At 41.6% G+C, this 23,649-nt stretch overlaps 1 protein-coding gene across 1 annotated transcript in view; it reads left to right on the top strand.

The window, feature by feature from the left end:
• Window positions 1-22,908, top strand: part of PLCXD3 (phosphatidylinositol specific phospholipase C X domain containing 3) — an 86,240-nt gene extending 63,332 nt beyond the window's left edge. The window contains exon 3 of the mRNA XM_084503984.1: window positions 22,654-22,908. Within this exon, the coding sequence (XP_084360110.1) occupies window positions 22,654-22,810 (157 nt within the window). The 3' untranslated portion in view covers window positions 22,811-22,908. The remainder of the gene's footprint in view (window positions 1-22,653) is intronic.
• Window positions 22,909-23,649: the final 741 nt, after the last annotated feature.

Raw genomic sequence — 23,649 nt, 5'->3', positions numbered from 1 at the left:
ATGGGAGCTAAATGGTCTGAAAGCATGTACTGTCAAGAGAGCAGAGACACTGATCTCTGGCAGTAACACTAGCGACAGAAGATACTGGCACTTACTATTAAAATGTCTGAACTGTCCTTGAGGTTAGTAGAGGAAGAATGAAGTGTTTGTCTCACCAGAAAACAGCCGTAAATGAGGAAGATGAGCCTCCCATCTGTGAAGTATACTGCCAGACTGGTCTAAGTTTTCTTGATGTTACTCCAAGCCTGAAATTAATTTTATTAAATGCTGACCCATGCTTGCAAACAGACAGCCTTCACAGACTGAATGAGTAATTAGACATGCAGGATATAGACAGAGATGTGGCTATGTGTGTTTTAGCTATATAGCCACATGTGCCACATATATAGCCATATGTGTTGGCACAAAACATACAGGGAAGGCAATAAGAGATTGTGGCAATGTGGTAGTACATTGGTACAAATGAAGTGGCTGGAACAGGGGGAGTGGAAAAGGACTTGGCAAATAGGAAAGCCAGACAGACAGAAGGTCTTGGTGATATACCAAGATCCAGAACTTGCAGAGGCTAAGCTTGAAAATGTTCATCCTCTGTTTATCAAACCTTTTCTCTAAAACTTAGGCAAAACAACAATTTCTCTGCAACTCTAGGCAAAAGTTTCATTTTATTTTTGTGGCTAAGATACAAAGTTCATGTAATAGGAGATTATAAGAGTATGTCTATAGTTACAGTGACAAGGTTACACATACTGTCCCAGGCCGTACTGTTGCTTCAACAGAGCACAAGCTATTATAGTAAAATGTCTCAGAATTTATCTCAGATGCTAAGGAAAATAATAAAAGACATGTCTTTAAGACACTGAATGATCATGCAGTGGGATCTGACCTTTGGCAAGATTTGGATGTTGTAGCTGTTGATCTGAGAATTTTTGTAACTAAGCAACTGTCATCCGGAAGGTGTTAGATCATAAAATAGTATTAAGGCATGAAGAAGACTGACTGGTTCAAGTCAGAGCCATGGTGACATGCTGGCACTTTTGCACTGACATTTTTTGTTTTCTGAGTTGTAGCACAAAGGAGTATTTTCCATCATTCTTTTCATAGTGGGATATTAAAACTTGCTTAGCTTTATCTTTCAAGTAGTGCCATCATGCTCTCAGTTGTACCAACAAGCACTTTTGTGTAGGAAATCAAGAACTGATCCAGATCTTGGGTGATATAGCTCCTTGATTTTGCTGCTGGCCAGTGATGGGGGACAGCCATGGACCTTTATTTCCTCCCTACTTGGATTTACAAACTCTGAAGTCAGAAACTGACTTCTCTCCCCCTTTACAGTGAAAGCAGTTGAAATTAGAGCTCCTAGACAATGCTGTAATACAAAAAAAAGTCATGCAGGTAGTAGTGTACTTCATCGTTCGAGTACCTGGGGAATGATCATTTTAGTCAGTGCATTTGGTGCCTTGTTTGCCAAGGTTTGAGCACTAGCAGGACTTTTTTTCAAGAGTTAATTCATTATGACTTGGCCCTATGTTGCTACTTGCCCGAGCTTCTTGGAAGGAACTGAGAACATGGCAACCTGACTCCCCACTGCCCTTCCCAGAGAGCATGGGGTGAGCATGGCCTGTGGTCACCATCAGCTTTTCGGGGACACGTTGTCCTTTGGCACATTAGCCCCTGTGCCTAGGGGCTGGCATCTGCCACCGCTCAGAACTGATTCCATGTCCTCCCAGAGGTGTTTCAGGCAGCCATAGGGTGCCCCTGCGGGTCATTAAGCTAAATGTGTGTTATGCCAGTGCAGTGCTGCTTCTTTGAAGAGTATGACTGCATGGCATGGCAAGTGTCTGTGCTTTGTTCAGCCCTTCTGCTGAACATCCTTCTGTGGTAGTGACAGGACAGGACTCACCTGGCAGGGATGGGCAAGGTCATCGCAAAGGCATCAGAAATGAAGTGCCCTGAGAGCCACTCTCTCGCCCTTGTTTAATGCTGTGCTCAGTAAGTTCTTTTGAGCCTGCTGTTAATCTCAGATCAGAAAGCATTTGGTTGATAATGATCTCTTTCACCTTGTGGTGCTTACTGCTGGCTCCCTCTCTCCCTCACACAGTTTGTCATGCTATTCATGTCTGGCTGCAATAAAACAGAGAAGATGAAAATGCAACTGGTTAGCTTCTTCTTTCTTGGTGGAAAGCTTTCTTCTTTGAGAGCTACAGTCTGAGGAGCATTTGTGGAAATAGGAAATCATATGATGAGCATCTGGGTGTTTTTCTTGTAAGCTATTTCTCATGAGATTTGCAGGTAGGTTGCTTCTTAGAAAAATATTTTCTATCTCAGGCAGGACTTTCCTTTATTTGGTGGTAACTCTGGAAATGCACTGTATGGACTGACCACAGGCTCACTTACAGTAACTCCCTCTCAGTAACCTCTGGGCTTGTCTCCTGCTTGCAGCCACCACCGGTCTTACAGCCAGGGTTGACCATCCCAGCTGTCTGCTCCTGCACTGAGCAGCTCTTCTCAGGGTACGCCTCTTCTGAGATGCAGACTCACAGCAGCTGGCAGGGAAATCATTGCTTTATTCATTTATCTGTTTTTGTTGTTGTCATTTGTTTGCATTTTTTGTTTGCTTTTTTTTTTTTTTTTTAAGTGAGTTGTGTGTGTTTTTTTCCAGGCCCATGCTTGTGAGCTCTTGTTGTGCCTTAAATAACATGTCCACTGATGCACAACAAGGTGCCAGCCCATGGGGACACATGGACAGAGGCTGTGCTGTCCAGAGCTGAGTCAGTGCTGGCTGGAGGGGTGCAGGGCCTGAGGCCAACCAGCAGCATCTGGCCTGGGAAGTATGTAGGAGGAAGGGGACTGCTTTTTGGTACATGTGCAGCTTGATGTGTATTTCACAAGAGGCACACAAGCCTCCGCAGCGGCTCTCACACTGGTTGTGTGACTGACGTGATGGATCTGTGTGGTCTTCTGCTGATGGAGCAGAGTGATCCAGCATGACTCATGTCCCGAAGGATGAGGGAATGCCCTCTTTGCTGTGGCATATCTCAGCTGAAATCTATCCTGGCTTCACCCCAGAAGGATTTTAGTTTATTGTTGATGCCTCCTCTGAAATCCCTTGCTACACTTTTTACAAGCTATATAATGCATTTTTTAGTTTACTTTTTCCCTGGTGGTCTGTGATGTGGCTTGTTTCATTTGTGGTATAGCAACCCTAGTTCATCAGTGTGGAGTATTTGTTAAATAAAATATGAGATCAATTCAGAAGTTACCAGTATTACTGGAAGCATGAGACTTCTCACAATGTCTGACTATTTATAGTGCAGATCAGAACCAGTAAGAACTCTCCAAATCATCATTTGCACTTGAAAAAAAAGCCCACAAAACTTAGTTTTTAAAGCTAAGCTGAGATCACTTCAGTGCTATATTAGTTAATATTTTATTTCCTTTTTTAAAGTTTTGGTCTACAGTTGTTAGATTTGTTAGTCGTGGCAGCAAGTACATGCTTATGTTAAATTGTTTTGACCCAGCGATTACAAAACCATTTGTTCCCATTGGTGCAGCATTTTGTTGAAAACTGCAGATATCTTAGTCTACGCTTTTTTTTCAAGACTGCATCTTTCAGTGTTTTTCTCCAGGGAGAAGTCTACTTTAGCAAAACAGTTTATGTCAAAACATTTCAACTTTGTACTTCTATTAATTCCATCTTGTCTTTAGGTTTATGTTACAGTGCTAATTGCAATATTTAATGCTGTTGCTGTATCCACAGCTTTCACTTTTGTATTCAGAAATAGATTTTGAACTTTATGTGATGGGAAAGGCCAACACTTTGCTTTCTAATTTGAAATAGAATCACATTTTGAAATGCTGGATTTTGTCACAGAGTAGAAGTTCTTGGTTTCAAGCCCGATCTATGAAATATCACACAGGATGTCTAGCACTGAAGTGCCTAGCCTTTACCATTCCCTGGATTATCGTTGTTGATCAAGTGACAGTCTACAGACAATAACATATTTTTTTTCTCATTCCTAATCTCCATTTTAATTTTGCTCACGGCTATTGGAAATTACAGTCTTACCCATTACGTATATGGTGGGTACAACTGGCCAAGCAAAATAGCAGTATTATTAACAACAATAATTCACCCAGTGTGCATGGAAATAGACACAGTAGAAGGACAGAGTTCTTCAGGGGGAGTCTGTCATCTGAGTAATGTTCTGTGTCATATTTCCAGGACCTTTATTTATTTATTTATTTATTTATTTATTTCCAGGAAAAATAAGTCAGAACCTGTTTTTATTTTTTCTATAAGAAAGTTGAGTGAGATGGCCCAGCTGGCACTTTAAAATTTAAAATAATTTGAAACTGAGGTAGACAGCACGATGGTAGATGTAATCTAGAGTCAGTAATATGCAGTGTGGAAGAGTCTAGTGACGATGTCTTCACTTTCTGAGAGAACTGAATTTTGGTGCCAATCATGTTATGTTGCCAGTGATTGCTTCATCACTGAGCCATTTCAAGACCGTTGTCTATAAGGTTGAATTATAAGAAAAGATGACTGTTAGCATTTTATTATAAAATCTGACAATAACAAATGGCAAAAAGCATGGCTCAAAGGTCAGCAAAAATACCTGCCAGACTGACGTAAGTGGATTTCATTCCTTCCAGTGGATTCCGCAGCACAGTGCAGTATATGAACTGTAGCACCACTGCATTAAAAATGGACCCTCTTGAGTTGGCTAAAATAACTGTACTAACAGTGGTTATCTTTATATTAAGTTCTGCTTCATTTATTCAGTGTGGAGCTTGGAAGTTAGATTTTTATCCTGTAGATAAAAAATATAATATGAAAATATTTTTTCATATTTTTTCAATATTGCATATTTTCATATCTAATATAAAATATGTAATACAAAAATGATATGAAAAATAAGACCTGAATGTATTAGCAAGATTTCTGTGCTGAACGATCTGTTTCTAGGTGTACACAGACTCTTAGGGATAGACCTCTGTGCAGCTGGATAAATTCCTACTCTGTAAGGCCAGAAACCTGGGAAGATAAGATACATGTCAAAGCCAAACTGCAGCCTGAGATCCCACTGTCTGAACTGTCAGGGTTCCTCCTGCAGTCTTCTTTGTGACCCCAGATAGTGTTGAGGTAGATATTTTTTAAAAGCTGTACGAACTGGATACAATCAAGCAAAGAGGAGAGTGGCATAACTGGAATGGCATAATTGCTAAATGCATAAGCATAGCCCATATTAAAACAGATCTATGAAAACAATGGCTTAGAGTGGAGAGCAGCAAATGTAAAATTTGCTTACGTTACAATGATAGGGGGATGGTCTGAGCTCCAACAGGCTTTCAGGAGAAGGTGAGACAGTCGACCTTAACTGGAAAGAAGTGATAATTGAAGTTACAGAGATTAAAGGAAAGTAGGGCAGATCTTGATGAGGTTTTGCCATAGGTGGATTGTGTCAAACTATATTGATTATTTTTTTTAACTAATGTTATGGAAATTTTACAGAAAAAGTAGATTACTGGATTTCAGTGATGTAGCTGGTAAGGGTTATTTGATTGATATAGGATATTATCAACCAAAATAGAATTTAGGCATCAGAAATGGAATTTAAACTGATTGGAAGTACCAGACTGAAGAGGAAGTAATGGTAGCATTCCTTAAAGAGAATGGTAGTCTTTAACGTTTCCATGAAGGACCCTTGGTTCACCCAAAGGAGAGTGCTATTGCAGTTTGCTGTTAACACAAAGAAAGAGGCCAGTATCATACTAGAGGCAGCCTGAGGAGTAACATACAGGAAGAACTAGATCACCTTAAGACCTGCAGAATTTAGAAACAAGCTGGAATTCAGTGGTACAAAATGCAGGGTGATGGCAATGGGAACATGCTCTGGTGAGGTGGGATCTCATCAGCTGGGGAAGCCAGGCACGGTGGCTAGGGGAGTATCACCTGTGGCTGACTAAAGCGACACCCTCAGTAGAAAGCATCTGGGAAAAAGAGTGGTACCATCTTGGTACGCACCAGTGCATTTTCAGCGTGCACAGAAGGGCTGCGATGATGCTGCCCAAGGTGCTGTTGGATATCTTTTTGGATACCCTGTGCAATTCCAAGCATCCCTGTTCTGGGGAGGTGGTTAAGCCTGGAACAAGTGCGGAGAGGGACTACTGGGTTAATCAGGAAATTCATTGCTGAAGACATGGAGAGCACTTGTCTTGTTTATCCTAGCACAATGAAGCCAGAGAGGCTATGTGATTATTGTCTATAAATATCACAGGGGAATAAATACCAAAGAGGGAAAAGAACAGTTTAGGCTAAAGGCCAGTGTTCTCACAAGAGCAACAGCGATAAACTGACTAAATAAATTTAGGCTGGAAGTGAGAGAAGGGCTCCCTGCCACCAGAGCAGTGAAGTTTTACAACCCTCTTGGAAAAATGGGAGGTAAGAAAGCTGGCGGCTTATAAGATGAGCTTTATCAGCCCTTGAAAGGAGAGAGATAATTAGTTAGCAGATTCCTCCCAACCTGTTTCAGTGGATGAACAAGATACTTCCGGTATTCATTCACAGCCCCACTGGTTATTGGGAAGTCAGAGCCAGACCTGCCTGTGGTAGGGGGACAAGTCTTGCTGAATTGGGAGCATACTGGCAGGAAGAGCCTCATGAGCATGTCTCCCCCAGCTGCGTCCAGAGCAAGAATTTCTTGTCGTGAAAGAGAAGTGGCTATTCTGCCCTGTGTCCTGGACACTGTGTGTGGCATAATTATAATTGGTGTAGCACAGGGCTTATTCTGTGAGTGTCTGGGGCTTGTTAGTACTGGGTTGCTTGAAAAACAACCAGAAGGAACAAGGATTTGCACAGGGAAATCTGCTCCTGCTAAATGCTTCACAGGAATGCCCAGAATACTATTTAGAGAATATTGCTTCTGGGATCATGATGATTAACAAAGTTGGTTTTGCTATGTGAGGCCAGAAGCCAGAGCAAGAAGCCAGAAAATGTATAAAGGATACTAAGCATCTCAGTCTCCTGCTCTTGTGAGATTAAACAGCTGTTGCAAAGAGAGTTGATGTTTGAAGATCCTAGACCTGCACAACCTGTGGTCTGGCTGCTGGGCTGACCTTTGCTCTGACGTTTTGTGTTACTGCTGTGCAGTGACCACTGCTGGGCCCGAGGCCGCTGTGTACCATTCACCACTCTCCAAAAAAGATGAGTTACAGTTGCTAACCCAAATCAGGTGCTTCCCAGACGTCAGCACAATGACATGACCATACCAGAGTGATCATGGCATCTTGAACCCGTAACCAAGACCTAACCAAGAGCTTGGTACTGAATGTCAGTTCTTCATTTTGTTTGTTGATTATGTGAAGTTTTTAAGCATGGTTTAGATGAAAACCTTGGGAACAATGATAGCAATGTACTATGGGTTTGAAAATGTGTATCTGTTTGATGTGGACCTTGCAAAACAAAATGATGAAACTAGTTTTGGACATACAGGCTTGGTGGAGGAAAAGGTGGAGGAGCTCCGGTCTACATAAGAGGATGGTTGTAGGTCAAAAGAAATGGCAGCAGGAATTAGACAAGGTGGTACCTCTGATGAAGGGATGTGTACATTAGGGAGAAATGTTGATGCCAAACAGAAACTTGCTAGAAAAACAGATTTGTAAGAAGCACTGATGCGATTTTTGAAATTTGGTCACACTTGAAAAGTAATTGTATTTGATGAAAATATGTAGGAAAACATTTCATCTTGATATTTTCCAGCTTAATGTTTTAGAAATATTGAAGTGCTTTGACAAATTCAAAATAACTTTAAAGACACCTCATTTAAAATGATTTAAATTTTAAAAGAGCAGAAAGCAAGAAAACAAGGTTTAATTGGATATGCTGAACATTAGCTAGACATTTAATTTTTTTAATTAACTGAAAAATTGTGTATGCTCCTATATAATTTTGTCCCCCACCATCTTGCATCCTGATTTTTTTCTTCACAACATCATTCAAATCAGAGCTGTAATTATTCTGAATTTCCATTACTTGAATATGCAAGCCTGATGCTCATATTATACTCTCTGGTTCTTCTTGTTGTCCAGACAGCAATAGTGATGAAAAATGCCTGTTTTTCAAAGGCCTTTTTTCAAAGGCATTGATTTATGTCACAGTTTTCCATTTCAGCATTGTTGGGTGGATTGCTTCGTTGTGATCTACTCAGTGATGTTTCACAAATGAAGCTTATTTCCACCTTCTCTGAAGAATCGGGTATTAGCTTCCTGGGAATGCCACAAGCTCTTCACTGGGGCTTTCTCTGGGGACACAACAGAGTCGGAAGGATTTGAATGTGGTTTTTCTCTTAGCATTTTTCAACAGTGAATTCAGTATGAATTATTCTACATTGTATCTATCTCTGAATAATGTATTATGGAATACACCAAACAAGGTACTATGGCAAACAGCTGTGTGCAGTTTTGTGTACTCTGGTTGTCAGCTCTGTTTCTGCAGACTCCTTGTAAATCTACTTGATGAAACAAAAAAACTAGAATCACTTAGAGCAGTTTGATCTGAAAGGAAATGGAAATTGCTTTATTTTGTATTCAACAGTAAAGGTTCAAATATAGGTGAGATTTAGTTTAATTTTGAAGCATTTGCAGGGAGTTGGGTAAAAAAACATTAGTTTTACGGGCTACTTTATTAGACTGAAAAATCTATATATTATCTATTTAATTAAGTTGGATTTATTGTATCTGTTTCAGTGGAAACTGTTCAATGAATAATGTGCAAAGTTCTGTTACAGGTCATACAGCAAAGTGATGGTGCTGGCAGCCAGAAGTTTATTAAATACACCCTGCCTTCCATCTAGCTGCTCTGTTTTCCCTGATGGTGATGCATACTTTTTTGTTCATTTTTCTAGTTACTCAAAAGCAGTTTTTGTTCAAAATCACTTTGCTAATTCACGTGTTTTGCATGCAGGCTGCTGGGCAGGGCTAAACATTAGTAAAAATCCCCTTTTCTTTTCTGCTTTGGTAGTCTTTCATTGTTCTCCACGTCTAATTTCAGGGTGTTTCTTCTGTGCACAACATTTTAATTTTTTTTAATTTGTTGTCATGTTCTTTCTCTTTTATTTCTTGCATCCTTCAAATTTTACTTGTTTAAGAAATTGAGTTTTGTAACGAGGGAGGGGCTAAGCCATCAAAAGCAAGTGAAATCACGAGTTGGGGAGTAACTGGGCAGCTCCATACCTGGAGTCCCCTACCAATTCCCTCAGCAGGAGAGCTCTTTGAAAGGTTCCAGGCAGCGCGTGGTGGCAACTCTCAGAGAAAATGAACCCCCTGGTCAAGGCTGATGGAGGAAACCTTGATCATGAGTAGTCCAGTGCTGGCTACAACTTCGTTGCAGACTAAAACCAGTAATCACCCCCTATCCTTGCTGTAAATCACTGCACAATAAGTTGTTTTCTATGTACTCTCTGCTCCTACATGTGTTGCTAGGACCTCCAAAAGCAGCTCCTGCACTTTTTTGCACTTTAGAGGAAGTCAGTCCCTTAATTCTCTTAATTCTTAATCTTCCTGGGCATGTTGTGGGAGTTGTGCAAGAGCACTTGGAGCCATTAAATATTTGAGTTATGCAACCTGTGTTCCTTACTGCATATCATGGAGTTTAGTAGTGCCCCACAATTTGAGCTTGAAGTGCAGCTGATACTGATACACAAGATAGCTGGCCCTATTTTATATCACTGCCAAAAACTGGTTAAAGGGTTGGTTGTGTGGGCAAGATGTGGGAGGCATAAGCTGACATGAAATGAAAACAGTCTGATGGCAATTGATGTCAAGTTGAGGAGCAAAAATCAAGGAGAGGAGATACGGATGACACAAATTGTGGGTTCCTTTCCCTTACACAGTGCAGAACCCAATTATGTCTCAGGTTGCTGCACATGGAGCCCTTCCATGGTGGTGAGGTGCCTTCATTAAGCTCCTTGGCATACAAGTGGTAGAGGCATCACTCGGTGTGGTAGGAAGATGGCCAAAGCTAGAAAAATTTGTCCTTTCATCTGTCAGTGAAGCTAATGCTTTTTACATATTTGTTCTTGCATGTACACATGCTTTCTTCCCTCATTTCAAGATGAATTAAACCATTTGTTTCTCTTGCTTGTAATTGCTTGTTTATTTGAATATGAATATTGAGTGCAGCTGCACTAACTACAGACGCTTTTATACTGTTCTGTGAAGCTGTCCTTTATGTTAAAGCATAAGAAATCCCTTTGAAGCCAAAATGACATCTATTTTTTTTTCTATTTTGATTATAATATTTAGGATATCAAATTATTAATAAGAACAGCCAAATTAAAAAAAAAAAAAAAAAGAAATTTTGAATAGAAATGAACAAGGTATTAAAAATAACTAGTTGAAGTCTTTTCAGTTATCTTATTATTTGTTTTCACTTAGGCTTCCTCTTTCCTGGCTTGTTTCCATAACATCAGAGCATTTATTTTTTTCATTTAGAAAAAAAGGATTGTTACGTACTGTGATTTCCAGGAGATGGGGCTGTAAGAAAAATGCCATCTGTCATGAGACCCATAAGAAAATATGGTAGTTAGCCCCTGATGACAGGTTGGAAAATTGTTGTGAAAACTTTTGAGCTTAGTGCAAAATGCATCGCTCTGATTCCGGAAGGGAGCTGTTAGCAAGGGGAGAAGGTGGGGGTTTTTGTACTCTGTCAGACCGTTGCTGGGCACCCAGAAGACACGATTTTTTAAGATTGCAGTTTTGAAACATATACTCACTTTTAGTGAGATTCTTTTTTTTTTTTTCTTTTCTTTATTATTATTATTATTTTCTAATTTGCAGGCTTTAAAGAGAGAGAAGTTTTGCAGTGACAAAAGTGCCTTGTGGCACTGACCTCTCGAGGTCTGTGTCAGCCCATGACCATGGTACGGGATCCTTTCTCACAATGTTCTGCTCTGTTCTGGCTTCTTGCTCGCAGTTCCACTTGGGTAGTCACGTTGTATACCACCACTGGGTCTCCGAGCATAGCATGATTCAGATTCCAGTTAGTCCATTATAATTTCAGTAGCTCTAATGTCAGTGTTTGATTTTGTCTAGCTGTCTGGTTGACCCTGGCCATTTTATTCTTGTTCTCAGCTTTCAGCTGAGTGTTCCACCACAGGACTTGCAGAGCATCTTGATGCCTCGCTGTCTGCTGGCAGAAGGCAGAACACATATGTGCTATGCTTTGGAGAAGAAGAAAAGGATATGTAGTGTACACAAAGCACCTTACAAGCAGGGAGATGGTAGCAGCCTGCAGCTATACCCCCTCAGGCACTTGTCAGATCAGTGCAGTGAGACTGATCTGCACCATACCTGAAAGCTGCTGTGGATGCCTGGGAGCTGGGGGCTGCCGTGGGCAGTGTGGGTAACATGTTCAGGACACATTTTCGGGAGACTGTGGGTAGCTGGAGTTGCCTGAAGGCAGGAAGGGCGAGCCTGCTGCCTGCCTGGGGCTTCTTCCTTGGTGGTGTTCAAAACATGGCATAAATACAGCATAAAATAACTCAAGCCTTCTTTCTTCAGAAGGTAGGAGATTAATTGTTAAGTGTGATAAAGGCAGGGAAGTTGTAGCCTTTGTAAGTGGCAGAATTTGTAGTAGACATAGTCATGTACTGTAGTTGTAACAGTACTGATGGCTTTATCTTAATTAACATATTCACCCACAAGTTCCAGGTAGTAAGAAATTATTCCCCAGCCACCATCACTGATGAAGATGTACTTATGAGCATTTTTTGGAAGACACCTCAGAGCCTCCTGGGTCTAGTCATTTGCCTTTACTTCATGTAACAGGACTTCTTCCACTATGTAGAGCTTTGTTAGCTTTAAGTCTGGGCAAGAGACCTGGACTGAAAAAAAACAAGTATCAAAAAAGCAGCTTAGTGGTGAATAAACACATTTGATGAATAGTGATTTGCCATTGGTGACAATGCTGGTCTGCTTTTTTTGTGGGGTATTTATTCACGGAAGTTTCTGTAATGGCATAGTTCCTTGTTTGGATTTGTACAAATGAGGCTTATCAGTATTTTATCAGCTGTATTTCTTGCAGCTTAGAAAGAGTGAAAGGGGCATTGATGATGCAGCACCACTAAGGTTATGTGTTTGTGGCACTCAGAATCAGCTGGCACTGTTTCTGTTCAGTTCTATCAGCTCTGTAGGTGGGTGCTGCAGAACGGTAAAATAGAAATGTTTATGCAATGTGAAAAGGAGATAATTCTGTGTGACAATAGTAATGTGTTTAACTCCTTGCAATGGGAATCATGTAACTCATGTAATTAGAAGGAAAAAAAAAAAAAGAAAAAAGAAAAAAAAAAACACAATACTAGCTTGGCTCAGGAAGTGCTTGACAACTCAGATCATGACATGATAGGGAGCACAGGGACTGACAACAAATGTCAGTGAAAGATCTGGGGACACAAAGCAGAAAGAACACTTGACAGATCATTACACACAGGTGACACAGGTGACCAAGCTGTCCCCGTTCTGTGGTCAACTGTAACACACAGTTTTAATGGTTTTAATGCGGTGAAACAAGTATAATGAGTTTATAAATAAATTATAACTTTTTTAAAGAACTAGAAGATGAGAGGAAAAAAACAAAAAGCAAATATGTAGCTAATCCCTTGATGGGTGGCAGAACATTGTCTTGTGTAAAACAGAACTTCTGTGTTTCATGGGCAATGGGCTAAGGTCAGTTTTAATTTCTATAGTCTGCTCTTACTGTCATTGCTGTGTTTTTCTTAGCATTTCTTGAACAGCCAGATTTCCATTTGGAATGAAACAACTGCCTAAAGCAGGTGAACTTGATAAATGGGTGTTCAGGCTTCTCTCTCTTTGACCCACAAAAGCGCATCTGAATGCGCGAATGGCATCTGAACAGGTCTCAGATCTCTCAGCTGAAAGGTTGATTAGGAAATGATGGCAATTCTATTCCCCTCTGTTTTCACAGCTTAGGACTTAACACCACTGTTAATGAAAGTGGGAGATGTTCCTCTCCCGTGTGATCTCCAAAGAGACGACAGATTAGAACAGTTACAGAGCTTGTCTGACTTGATCTGCTCCATCACTGGAAAAGCCAGGCATCAGGCATCCTCAGGACAGACAGTACTTTTCCAGTTAATCCATGGACTATCATGTACCAGAAGTACATGTGTTACAAGGCCTCATGTCATAAAAGCTAAATGCCTCAGTTTGTGTGGTAGAAGTTAAAGCTTTTAGCTCTGCTTTTTTCCCACTTCAGTTCCCCACCATGTAGGCCAGGAGAGTGGCCATAGTTCTATCATTGCCTCATTAGTGAGATCTCTGAGAATATGGGGTCCGCTGAAGCCTTTACTGGCTGATATGTTCCTAATGGTATTAGTTAATGCTCAAGGTGCAATGGCTAAAAACATAATGAGGAAAATAGGATGTTGAATACTAATCACCTCCAGAACCATCACTTGCTGCTATTAAATATCCCATTACATTTTTATACAAGCATAGAGGTGTAGGTACAATAAATACAGCTGAAATTTTTTTGAAGGGAGGGCAGAAAAGGGCACTTTTGAGCTCGTTTCTGACTCCCCTTTAAAATGAAATCCAGAAAAGCAACAACAGCTCAATAGAAGAGCATAGACATCTGGTCCCTTGTGACTCTGCAGAGTACAGTGCTATGATCAATTACACTAAAATATTCATCTGGCCCCAGCACGGTAGTCTGTGTCATCTGATTAGATGTGCTTCTAAACTGTATAAAGCAATTGGAGATGACTGAATTATAGATAAACATTTCAGAAGAATAAATTCAGAGCTGTTGGATGTTAACATAGGTTGTACCTGCAACCTGACAGCTCGTGGGCAGTGTAACATGTCCATTCACGATCCTGGAAAAGGAGTTCCCACCTGTGTTTCTCTGAGCCTATGAATAACAAAATTCACTTATTTCACCCAGTGTTGCCCAAATTTTTTAGTTCTAGTCAATCTAGCCTTGGTAGTGACAATTTTATGACCACACTGCTGCTGCCCAGAGGACATGAGAACTAAAGAAGCAGATTTAAGGAGTTCTGTCCCAGCTGGTCCATGCTTGTACGTGGCTAGTTCATTTGTTCCTTGGTTGTGCCAATTCAACATTTATGAGCTCCTGATATAAATCAATTCTCTTCAGTGGACTGGGGCCATTTGGGACAAGGTAAGACTGAACACGGTTGATTTATTTCTCTTAATCCAGAACACTTCCATGTGCTGTCTTTCCTGTTGTCACTGGAGGTTTATTAACACAACTGAGAGAATGGTAAGTTGTGATCTGGGGACAGAAACAAATGGCTGGCATAAAAAAGAAACATAAACCTTTTAAAATAGTTCTACCACCAAATAAATAAATAAATAAATGAAAATCACAGTTGAATGATGCACTGTGGAATGGTTTGTGTTTTGCAGGGAAACTTTAGTGATGAACAGTTTCTCATCGGTGGGAACAGTATGTGGACGTGATGAACATTTCTGAATAGCACACCATAGTGCCAGTATTTTTGGTTGCATCTATTTTTGGCTCATCCCATTAAAGCTAGTGAGAATGTGTATGGATATTTATGTAGAAATGCTCTGAATTCAGAGGAAGGTTGTAGAATATGCGAAATCACTGGAGGCTTCTAAGAACTGATTAAACTGAACATTTGCCAGGTGTAGTTTGTATAGTTGATCTTCGTGTAGCTGATCCTGCCTCAGGATGGGCTGTATGAACTTGAATGACTTTTCAAGGTTCTTTCCAGTCATGATTTTTATGATTCAGAGACACACGAGACATCCACTGTTCCCACTGGAGCGATGAATTCTCAGCATCCTTGAAAAGCAAAAGTCAGCATGTGCTGACTTACGGCTCCAGAATTAATCGGTGTTCTTCAAATATGAGTAAAATTGGATGAAAGGGTGGGAAAAGTTAAAGTGTAAGCATTCTAATTCTGGCTCATATGAGCACATGCTCCTGCAGAGGAGAGCTGTTTTTCTCGAATAGTAACACCTATTTGCAAAAGGCTTTGTGGTTCACTGGAGTGGGAGGAAGTGCCCTGAGTATTTAACTTTTGCCCTAAGCAAGTGGACCTGCTTCAGTTCTCTTTGGTGTTGCTGGTAGTGGGCATTTAATGCTAGACAGCTCTGCGCTCTGGAAATGAGACCCATTTCCCTTTCTGGATTAGGTTGTAGTGTCTCTTTACACTCTAAAAGAAAACCTGTTGTCTGCCATTTAGTGCTCAAATTCTCATTAAACAGTGAACACCCCTTCTGTTTTGTGCTTGCAGAGTTACTTCTCTTCCTCCTCCTCCTCCCTTGAAAGCTCTCCAGAGAGGAGTGGCTGTTTCACTATGGGAGGTCCTGTTGTGGAGCACTGCTGCTGTTAATGTTCTGTCATGTTGTCAGGCTGTGATGACTCAGACATTAAAAAAAAATAATCTCTTTATGAGCTAAAATAGCCTAACAGCAAATTTTTTCAAAAGAGAATTTTAATGCAATTAGTTAGGTCATATCTTCTTTCTGAAAGCGTATAATGCACCTCTCAGCTTTGCTGCTTGAACTGAAGCTACTTGAATATATTATTATTTTCCAAACAAAGTTTAATTCCATTGGAGTCCACCTGAGATATTTGACAGATCGAGGAAAATAAAGAAGTCGTCCTGAACGTTAAATAGCTTTGAAAAGGGCCAAGCATGTCTTGTAGTTTAGGGCAGAGTTTCTTAGGTAAGTTCTCTAGCACATCAGAAAATGGTTCCTCAAAGAAGTGCAAAACTTAAAAACAAAACAAAACCACAAAAAACACCTGCACGCATTTCTGTTTATAAGAGCAAGCAAGCAGAACAGGGAAAATAGAGGTAATAAAGTAACTGTCAAAGCTGAGACTAGATTTTACTGAGTTGTAAATAAAAATCACTCTAGCAACAGTATATGAGAAAGTACATGGCTTCTCAAACAACAACAACAAAAAAAGCCTGAGACAGTGATGTAGGGCATGTTTCCACGGCACTGATGTAAGTCATCTCGATACCGAAGGCATGCCCAAATGATTGATGTGTCTGACAGACCCAGTGAAGGTCAATCTAGAGAGAAAAGCTTTGGACTCAGAAGAAATGCAGCCACAAATGTCTCTGTAGGACATGGCATTGCCCAGTGTGTGTATGTCCCTATTACACCCATCTCCTCCACAGTCCCCCTTCCACATGCACCAACCAGCTTATCTGGGTGGCCGCAGGAGACTGCTGCGGAGCATGGCAGTGGGGTGGGTCACACTGGCCGTGTGGAGAGGCTTTTACATGTCATGGCTGTCCATGTCACTTCAGTGCCCTGTTCTTCTGCTTCAGCAATGTGAGGGCAGCAGGCTCTGAGTGCAAATAAATGATGTATCCTACATACTTCCTTAGGACAGAAGATTTTTTTTTTTTTTCAAAGATTGGAGATTGCTGTGCACAGTCAGAGCTGGGTAAAGTGCCAGTCCCTTCCTCGGAGCAGCCTTCCCATGGTGGCTCAATTCCCCATCCTATGGTTTGCTTTTCCACACTGCTGGTACCACCAGCCCTGCCCCAGTGCCAGGGGACAGGACGAAGGAGTCAACCCCAGGTGCTGGTTGGTGGGGCAGCGCTGTGTGGGCCTGCAGGAGCGCCCTGTCTGGCCAGCCCACACAGAGGTTGGTGGATCTGCGGTGCTGTGAAAGCATTGCATGAGTTACTGCAACAAAAGGTGGATGCTCCTCTCTAAGGCTTTGCAGACCACTGTGCCTTCCTTCTGTGTGGTTTGAGGCTAAGGCAAGCAGCACCCTTTTGTGTCCATGGTTCAGACTTCTACAGTGGCTTTTGCAACCCTAGAAGTTAGATACTCTTCCTTCTGAAACTTCTTACTCTGCCATTGAGGGCTGAGTTTCACAGCTGTGGGACAGAAAAGTCTTACATATGTTTTAAAGGGCTGACAGCATTCTGCATATTCAGGTTTTCCTGCTACCCAGCTCTTAGTTTGTAACATGCTAATGTATGACTTTCCATCCTGTGTGCGCTTTGGAGCATTTATTCACAGGGCTGAGGTCCCACAACACATGGGTTTATGAGGGGAAGGTCTTGCTTAACAAACTTCATTTATTTTATGTCAAGGTCATCCATCTGGTTGATCACCATCCATCTGGTTTCAGGTGGAAACAGTTAGAGACCTGCTGCTCCATCTGGACTGTCACAAATCCATGGGGCCAGATGGGATTCACCCAAGGATGATGAGGGAGCTGTTGGATGTGATTGCTGAGCCACTTTTGATCATCTATCAGCTATCATGGTCAACTGGAGAGGTCCCAGATGACTGAAGACTTTTTAATCACAGAATCACAGAATTTCTAGGTTGGAAGAGACCTCAAGATCATTGAGTCCAACCTCTGACCTAACACTAACAAGTCCTCCACTAAACCATATCACTAAGCTCTACATCTAATGTGACACCCATTTATAAGAAGGGCTGTAAGGAGGATTCAGGGAACTGCAGGGAAGTCAGCCTGACTTCAGCACCAGGGAAGGTGATGGAACAGGTCATCTTGAATGCAGTCACACAGCATAGGTAGGACAGCCAGGGGATGAGGCCCCATCAGCAAGGGTTCATGAAAGGCAAGTCCTGCCTGGCCAACATCATCTCCTTCTGTGACTGGGGGACTCACCCGGTGGATGAGGGAAAGGCTGTTGATGTAGTCTACCTAGACTTCTGCAAGGCCTTTGACATGGCCTCTCGCAGTATTCTCCCTGAGAAGCTGACAGCCCGTGGCTTAGACAGGTACACTCTTTGCTGGGTTAAAAATTGGCTGGACCTCCAGGCCCAGAGAGTGGTGGTAAATGGAGTGAAATCCAGCTGGTGACTGGTCATTGAGGGACATTGAGGCCCTGGAATGTGTCCAGAGAAGGGCTACGAAGCTGGTGAAGGGCCTGGAATACAAGTCCTGTGAGGAGCAACTAAGAAAACTGTGATTGTTTAGTCTGGAGAAGAGGAGGCTCACGGGAGACCTTATTGCTCTCTACAGGTACCTGAAGGAAATGTGTTGGGAGCTGGGGCTTGGCCTCTTCTCACAGGTAACTAGTGGGACTAGAGGGAATGGCCTCAAATTGCACCAGGAGAGATTCAGATTGGAAATGAGGAGACATTTCTTCTCAGAAAGAGCAGTTAGGCATTGGAATGGGTTGCCCAGGGAGGTAGCGTTCTTGGGGGTATTTAAGGAAAGGTTGGACGTGGTGCCTGGTGACATGGTTTAGCAGGTGATATTGGTGGTAAGGGGACAGTTGGACCAGATGATCTTGAAAGTCTTTCCTACCTTAACGATTTCCTTAATGATTCTGTGATTCTGCGACCAAGAGAAGCCAGTTGATGTAATCTTTTTGCATTTCAGCAGTTTTCAATACTGTTTCTCACAGAGTCCCTCTGGATAAAATGCCCAGCATACAGCTAGACAAATAGATAATGCAGTGGGCGAACAATTGGCTGATGGGTTGGACTCACAGGGTTCTGGTAAATGGGGTTACATTGTACCAGTGGACAGTCACCAGTAGGGTTCCACAGGGCTCCATTTTGGGTCCAGTTCTCTTCAATCTTTTCATGACTGACTTGGATGCAGGACTTGAAAGTATACTGAGTGAGTTTGCATATGGTACTAAACTGGGAGGAGCTGTTGACTCCCTTGAGGGTGCAGAGGCCTTTCAGAGAGATCATAACAAATGAGAGGACTGGGCGATCACCAACAATGTGCAGTTTAACAAGAGCAAGTACCTTATTCTGCACCTGGAATGTGGCAACCCTGGCTATGTGTACAGAGTGAGGGATGGGATGCTAGAGAGCATCCCCATGAAAAGGGATCTGTCTTGGTTGATAGCAAGTTGAATGTGAGCCAGTATTGTGCCCTGGCAGCCAGGAGGGCCAACCATACCCTGGGGTGATCAAACACAGCATTGCTAGCCAGTCAAGGGAAGGGATTGTCCTTCTGTGCTGTGCTGGTGTGGCCTCACCTCCAGCCTCACTGTGTGCAGTTTGGAGCACCACAATATAAGAAGGGCATAAAGCTATTAGAAGGTGTCCAAAGGAGGGCTATGGAGAAGATGAAGGGTCTGAAGGACAAGACGTATGAGGAGAGGCTGAGGCCCCTTCGTTTGCTCAGCCCAGAGCAGAGCAGGCTGAGGGGAGGCCTCATGGCGGCCTGCAGCTCCCTCATGAGGGGAGCGGAGGGGCAGGCGCTGAGCTCTGCTCTCTGGGGACAGCGACAGGACCTGAGGGAACAGCATGGAGTTGTTATGAGGAGAAGGTCTTGCTTAACAAACTTCGTTTCTTTTTATCTCAAGGTCATCCATCTGGTTGATCACCATCCATCTGGTTTCAGGTCAACAGAGGAGGGTCAGGCTGGGCGTGAGGGGAAGGTTCTGCACCCAGAGGGTCGTCGGGCACCGCAGGGCAGTGGTCACAGCACCGAGTTGCTGGAGGTCAAGAAGCATTTGGACAACGCTCTCAGACATATAGTCTGATTTTTTGGTGGTACTATGTAGAGCCAGGAGTGGGAATCAGTGATCCTTCCAGGTCCCTTCCAACTTGGGTTATTCTGTGATTCTATGATTAACTTCTGAAGCTCCCACTGCATCCTTTGCAGCAAAGGCAGCTGAGGTATGGGAGGGTGAAGAGAATAAGAATTGCCCTGTACTGTAAGGAGAGTTGGGGCCTGTCCTCCCTGTAGTTTCAACATTGACATCACTGGCACTGCTACCAGCATTAACCTGTTTGATTATTATAAGAACTATTTGCACTAGTGCAGTGCAGGTGTGGATGTAATTAGAGTGTGCCAAGACCACTGCAGTTAGTGGAATTATTTTTGCCGAGAAGCAGAGATAGCTAACCTTGAGTATCTACAATTGCAGCCCATGCTGATGTGGCTGGACTGTTCCCAGCCCTTACAGGGTCAGGATCAGAACCTTTGTTGACAGATCCCCAGTGAGACTCTGAAATGCGGACAGCAACAGCTTCCATAAGAATCATAAGAGAGCCAGGTTCTGCTTAACACAGAGTGGTGCTGTCAAGGTTGGTCTGCAGGCTGAGAGGCTTGCATATCCTTATGCACAAAATCATTTTTATCAAGATTGCAAGAATTTCCATTAAGACCATGGTACACACTGGGTTTCTGTGAGCGCAATCATGTAGGTGGCTGCCACGCAGCATGGTTTGTGTTCCTCTTACTAAAACCCTTAATGAGAACAATTACTAGTTTGAGGCATGCAGAGACTGGAAATTACAAGGAAGGGTGAACAAGGTTTGTGCTGCTATCACAAAGACACCCTGAGGAATGTTAAAGCAAGCTTATTCTAATAATTACTGTGAGCATGTATTTGTACTGCAGCTGAGCAACGCGTGGTTTCTTACAGTCAGTGATCTAGATCCATTTTCAAGATGGCACTGTGGGAGGAAGATGGGAAAATGTATGTGTTTTTCTGTGAATTTCTGTCACAAGCAGAGTTGCATAGACCAAATCCTTAAGGTCAGTAAAATCTTTTGTTCAGGTATATGTTTTTCCACGATGTGTTCTTTGGCTTTACTATGCAAATAAGGTTTTTATTGGATAATCTGATTCACTTTTTGACTTACCTTTGAACACTTGTCAGTCTCTTGAACAAAAGATTTCTGTGACTTTATCTAACAAATCATGTATGGACAAAGGGTCGTGCAACTGAGTTTTATTTGAAATATCAGTAAAATGTAAACAACCCATTTTTACAACCAATCCTATTTGGAGATGAAATGGCAGGGCAAACTGAGTTTAAAATAAAACACTATTTAAAGGAACATGACTGTCTATTAAAGACTGAATTAATAACAACACAGTAGGAAAAATTAAAAAGTATTTCAGGGTATGTGACTGAGTGTGTAGACAGGAAGCGCAATGGTCTCAAGGCCGAATTACATATCAGAAGCAGATTCAGAACAAATAAAGGACACCAAAAGAAGGTACTTATGCCTCAAGGAAGACTAATATGTCAAAGGTATCAGCATATGCAGAAGTAAAAAAAAATCTGTGCCTGCCTGTACTCTCTCAGTTCACCTTTAAACCTGCAATTCTTTGAGCTACAGCAGGCACATATCAAAGACAAAGGCAACATGCTGCCGTCTTAGATGTACAGCCTCATGTCTTCCCTCAGTGTTCAGCAATGTTGTGAAGATGAGGTGGATTTTCAGCTGCTCTGGGTAGCTGTTTCACAGAATCACAGAATGATTGAAGTTGTAAGGTGCCTCTAGAGGTTGTGTGGTCCAGTCCCCCAGCTCAAGGCCATCTAGAGCAGGTTGTTTTGAAGATCTCCAAGGAGGAAGACTTGATTGGTTTTGTGGTCCCAGCCATTTTACTGAGATCCTAAGTTTCTGATGTCCTGAGTTTTCAAATAGCCCAGGCACTGCAAAATACATAACACCACACCTGCATCTGTTACTGTCCAGTGAGTGCAACTTTCCAGGATTGCATAAATCTAAAGATACCAATTTTTTTTTATTATTTTTTTTTTTACAGTAGATTGCTTAAGCTCAGTTTTATGGGCTGGTGCATATATATGCCTGTGCTTCAGTTGTAATGAATCAGTGTGTGAAATAAAATGCTTTACTGGTCCTAGACATATGTCTTACAATGTATTTAAGCATACGAACAGATGTTTTGCAGAAGTTAAACCTTTATGTTGTGCATTCACCTGCAAAATCATAGGTAATTGTAACCTTTCCTTTTTTTTATTTTTTTTTAAGACTGATTCTGGCCAGCGACAAGTAAAATCCGTGTCTGTTAATAGTTCCAATGGTCAATTACACTTTTGTTTTGAAAAATCTGTACCATATTTTGTTTGAACTTGTTAACTTCTGTCTTCTGAACGTTGGATCTTGTTTATTGACTTAGGGAGTCCTTTGTTTTCCCATATACATTTCTAGTGATCACCAGTTTATATTTTCATGATATCAGAAAGATTTCTTTATATTCACCAACCCGGTTAGGGAGACATCTTTTATACCCCAGTGTCCCAGCACTAGGGGTCTCACATAATAAAGATATGCTATTTTTAAAAAGACTGAATATGACTGTAGTGCTTCTTATTTCAGTTATTAATCACTTGTATATGACAAAATATAATTATGACAGGGATACTAGTACTAGGAAAGAAAGAGTATTGAGGATATGCTGTACTTATACTATAAAAACCATGGTTGTTTTGTGTCCCCAAATATAATATTTTCAGTATTTCCTTGAACATGTCAAATGTACTTTGCATGTGTCTTGAGTCCTCTGTTGCTTCTTTTTCCATAAACAATTCCCGTGGAGTCATATGGCCATATGATACTGAAAAGGTGTCCGGTCCATTCCTGTACCCCTAGGCAAGATCAGTAATCACTGTGAGCCTGTATAACCTTGCATTTATTCTTTTCTACTGAGAAGTTGAATAAAATCAACATAATATTTCCACAGAGAATAAAAAGTAGGGTTCCCAAAAAGCCTGAGCAGTAACACTTGTCCTTTCTCATGTGCTTCGCTTAGAAACAAAGTAAGATCAACGGGAGTCACTGCTAGTAAATCCTATATTTCTCTCACTGCTTTATGAGTAATTATTGTTCCTGTTTTCTCCTTAGGGCTCTTCCCGCAATGATGCAGTGGGTCCGAACTCAGAAACCAGGAGAAAGTGGTGTGAATATTATCACTGCAGATTTTGTAGAACTCGGTGACTTTATCAGCACAGTCATAAAGCTCAACTATGCCCTGGATGAAGGTGAAGATGACACTACCTGATAGTGTTCTAATATGTTTGTTGTTGCATTATTTAAAATGAAAAAGAAAAAGAAAAAAAAAAAAAAAAGATTGCATTTTAAAAGAATTATCTTGTAAAACGTTGATCTTCCTATAACACCCTCTGAGGTGTTTAGGGCTTTAGTGGGTGGGCATAAGGGAAGTGTTTTAATCAATTATGATCATTTTTTACATTTGTGTTTCATGTGAAGAGCAAAGCTAACCATGTTTACAGTGTTTGATAAAAGAAGGCCATTTACATGTTTTCCATGAGGTACCAAATGTGATTCATGTGTCTTCTGTGGTTATGAACAGTGCCAAGAAATGTGCTTTCAGTGCAGTGGGATGTGTGTTTCCCTTTGTCTGCCCACAGCAGGATTCCCGAAGGTGTGAACAATACACCAGAGGACTAAGGACAGTATATCTGTCCCTAAAATTTTAAGCCGCTACACTTCATCTGTTAGGTGATTTAATGGATTCTATTTATCAGTGAGCTACAGATTTAAATGCCTTTGTGAAGTAAATACAAAGTCATGTCTCCAACGCACTCATAGTTAGTGGACAGTAAACATGATGCATTATGTAGCTTGCACAAAGCACAGACTAAATCTTGCTTGCTTTTCATTCTTGAAATGGGGTTTTCCGGTGTTTTTGCCCTAGGTAAAGTCAGCAGTTACATAGTGCTGGCCTAACTCTGTACTAACTCTGTACGCTGCCAGTGTGTATTTTCCATGGCTTTAGCAGAAGCAAAGTTAGGCCAGCTTGGAGCACCACTCCTTCCCAGGACTAATCTCATGTAGAAGTCTGATCCAACATCCACTGAATTTAATAGGGAGATTTCC

This window comes from Aythya ferina (assembly GCF_964211825.1).
Source record: "Aythya ferina genome assembly, chromosome: Z".
NCBI classification, from domain to species: domain Eukaryota; kingdom Metazoa; phylum Chordata; class Aves; order Anseriformes; family Anatidae; genus Aythya; species Aythya ferina.
The sequence above is the reverse complement of the archived record's forward strand: the minus strand, read 5'-3'. Positions and strand labels throughout refer to the sequence as shown.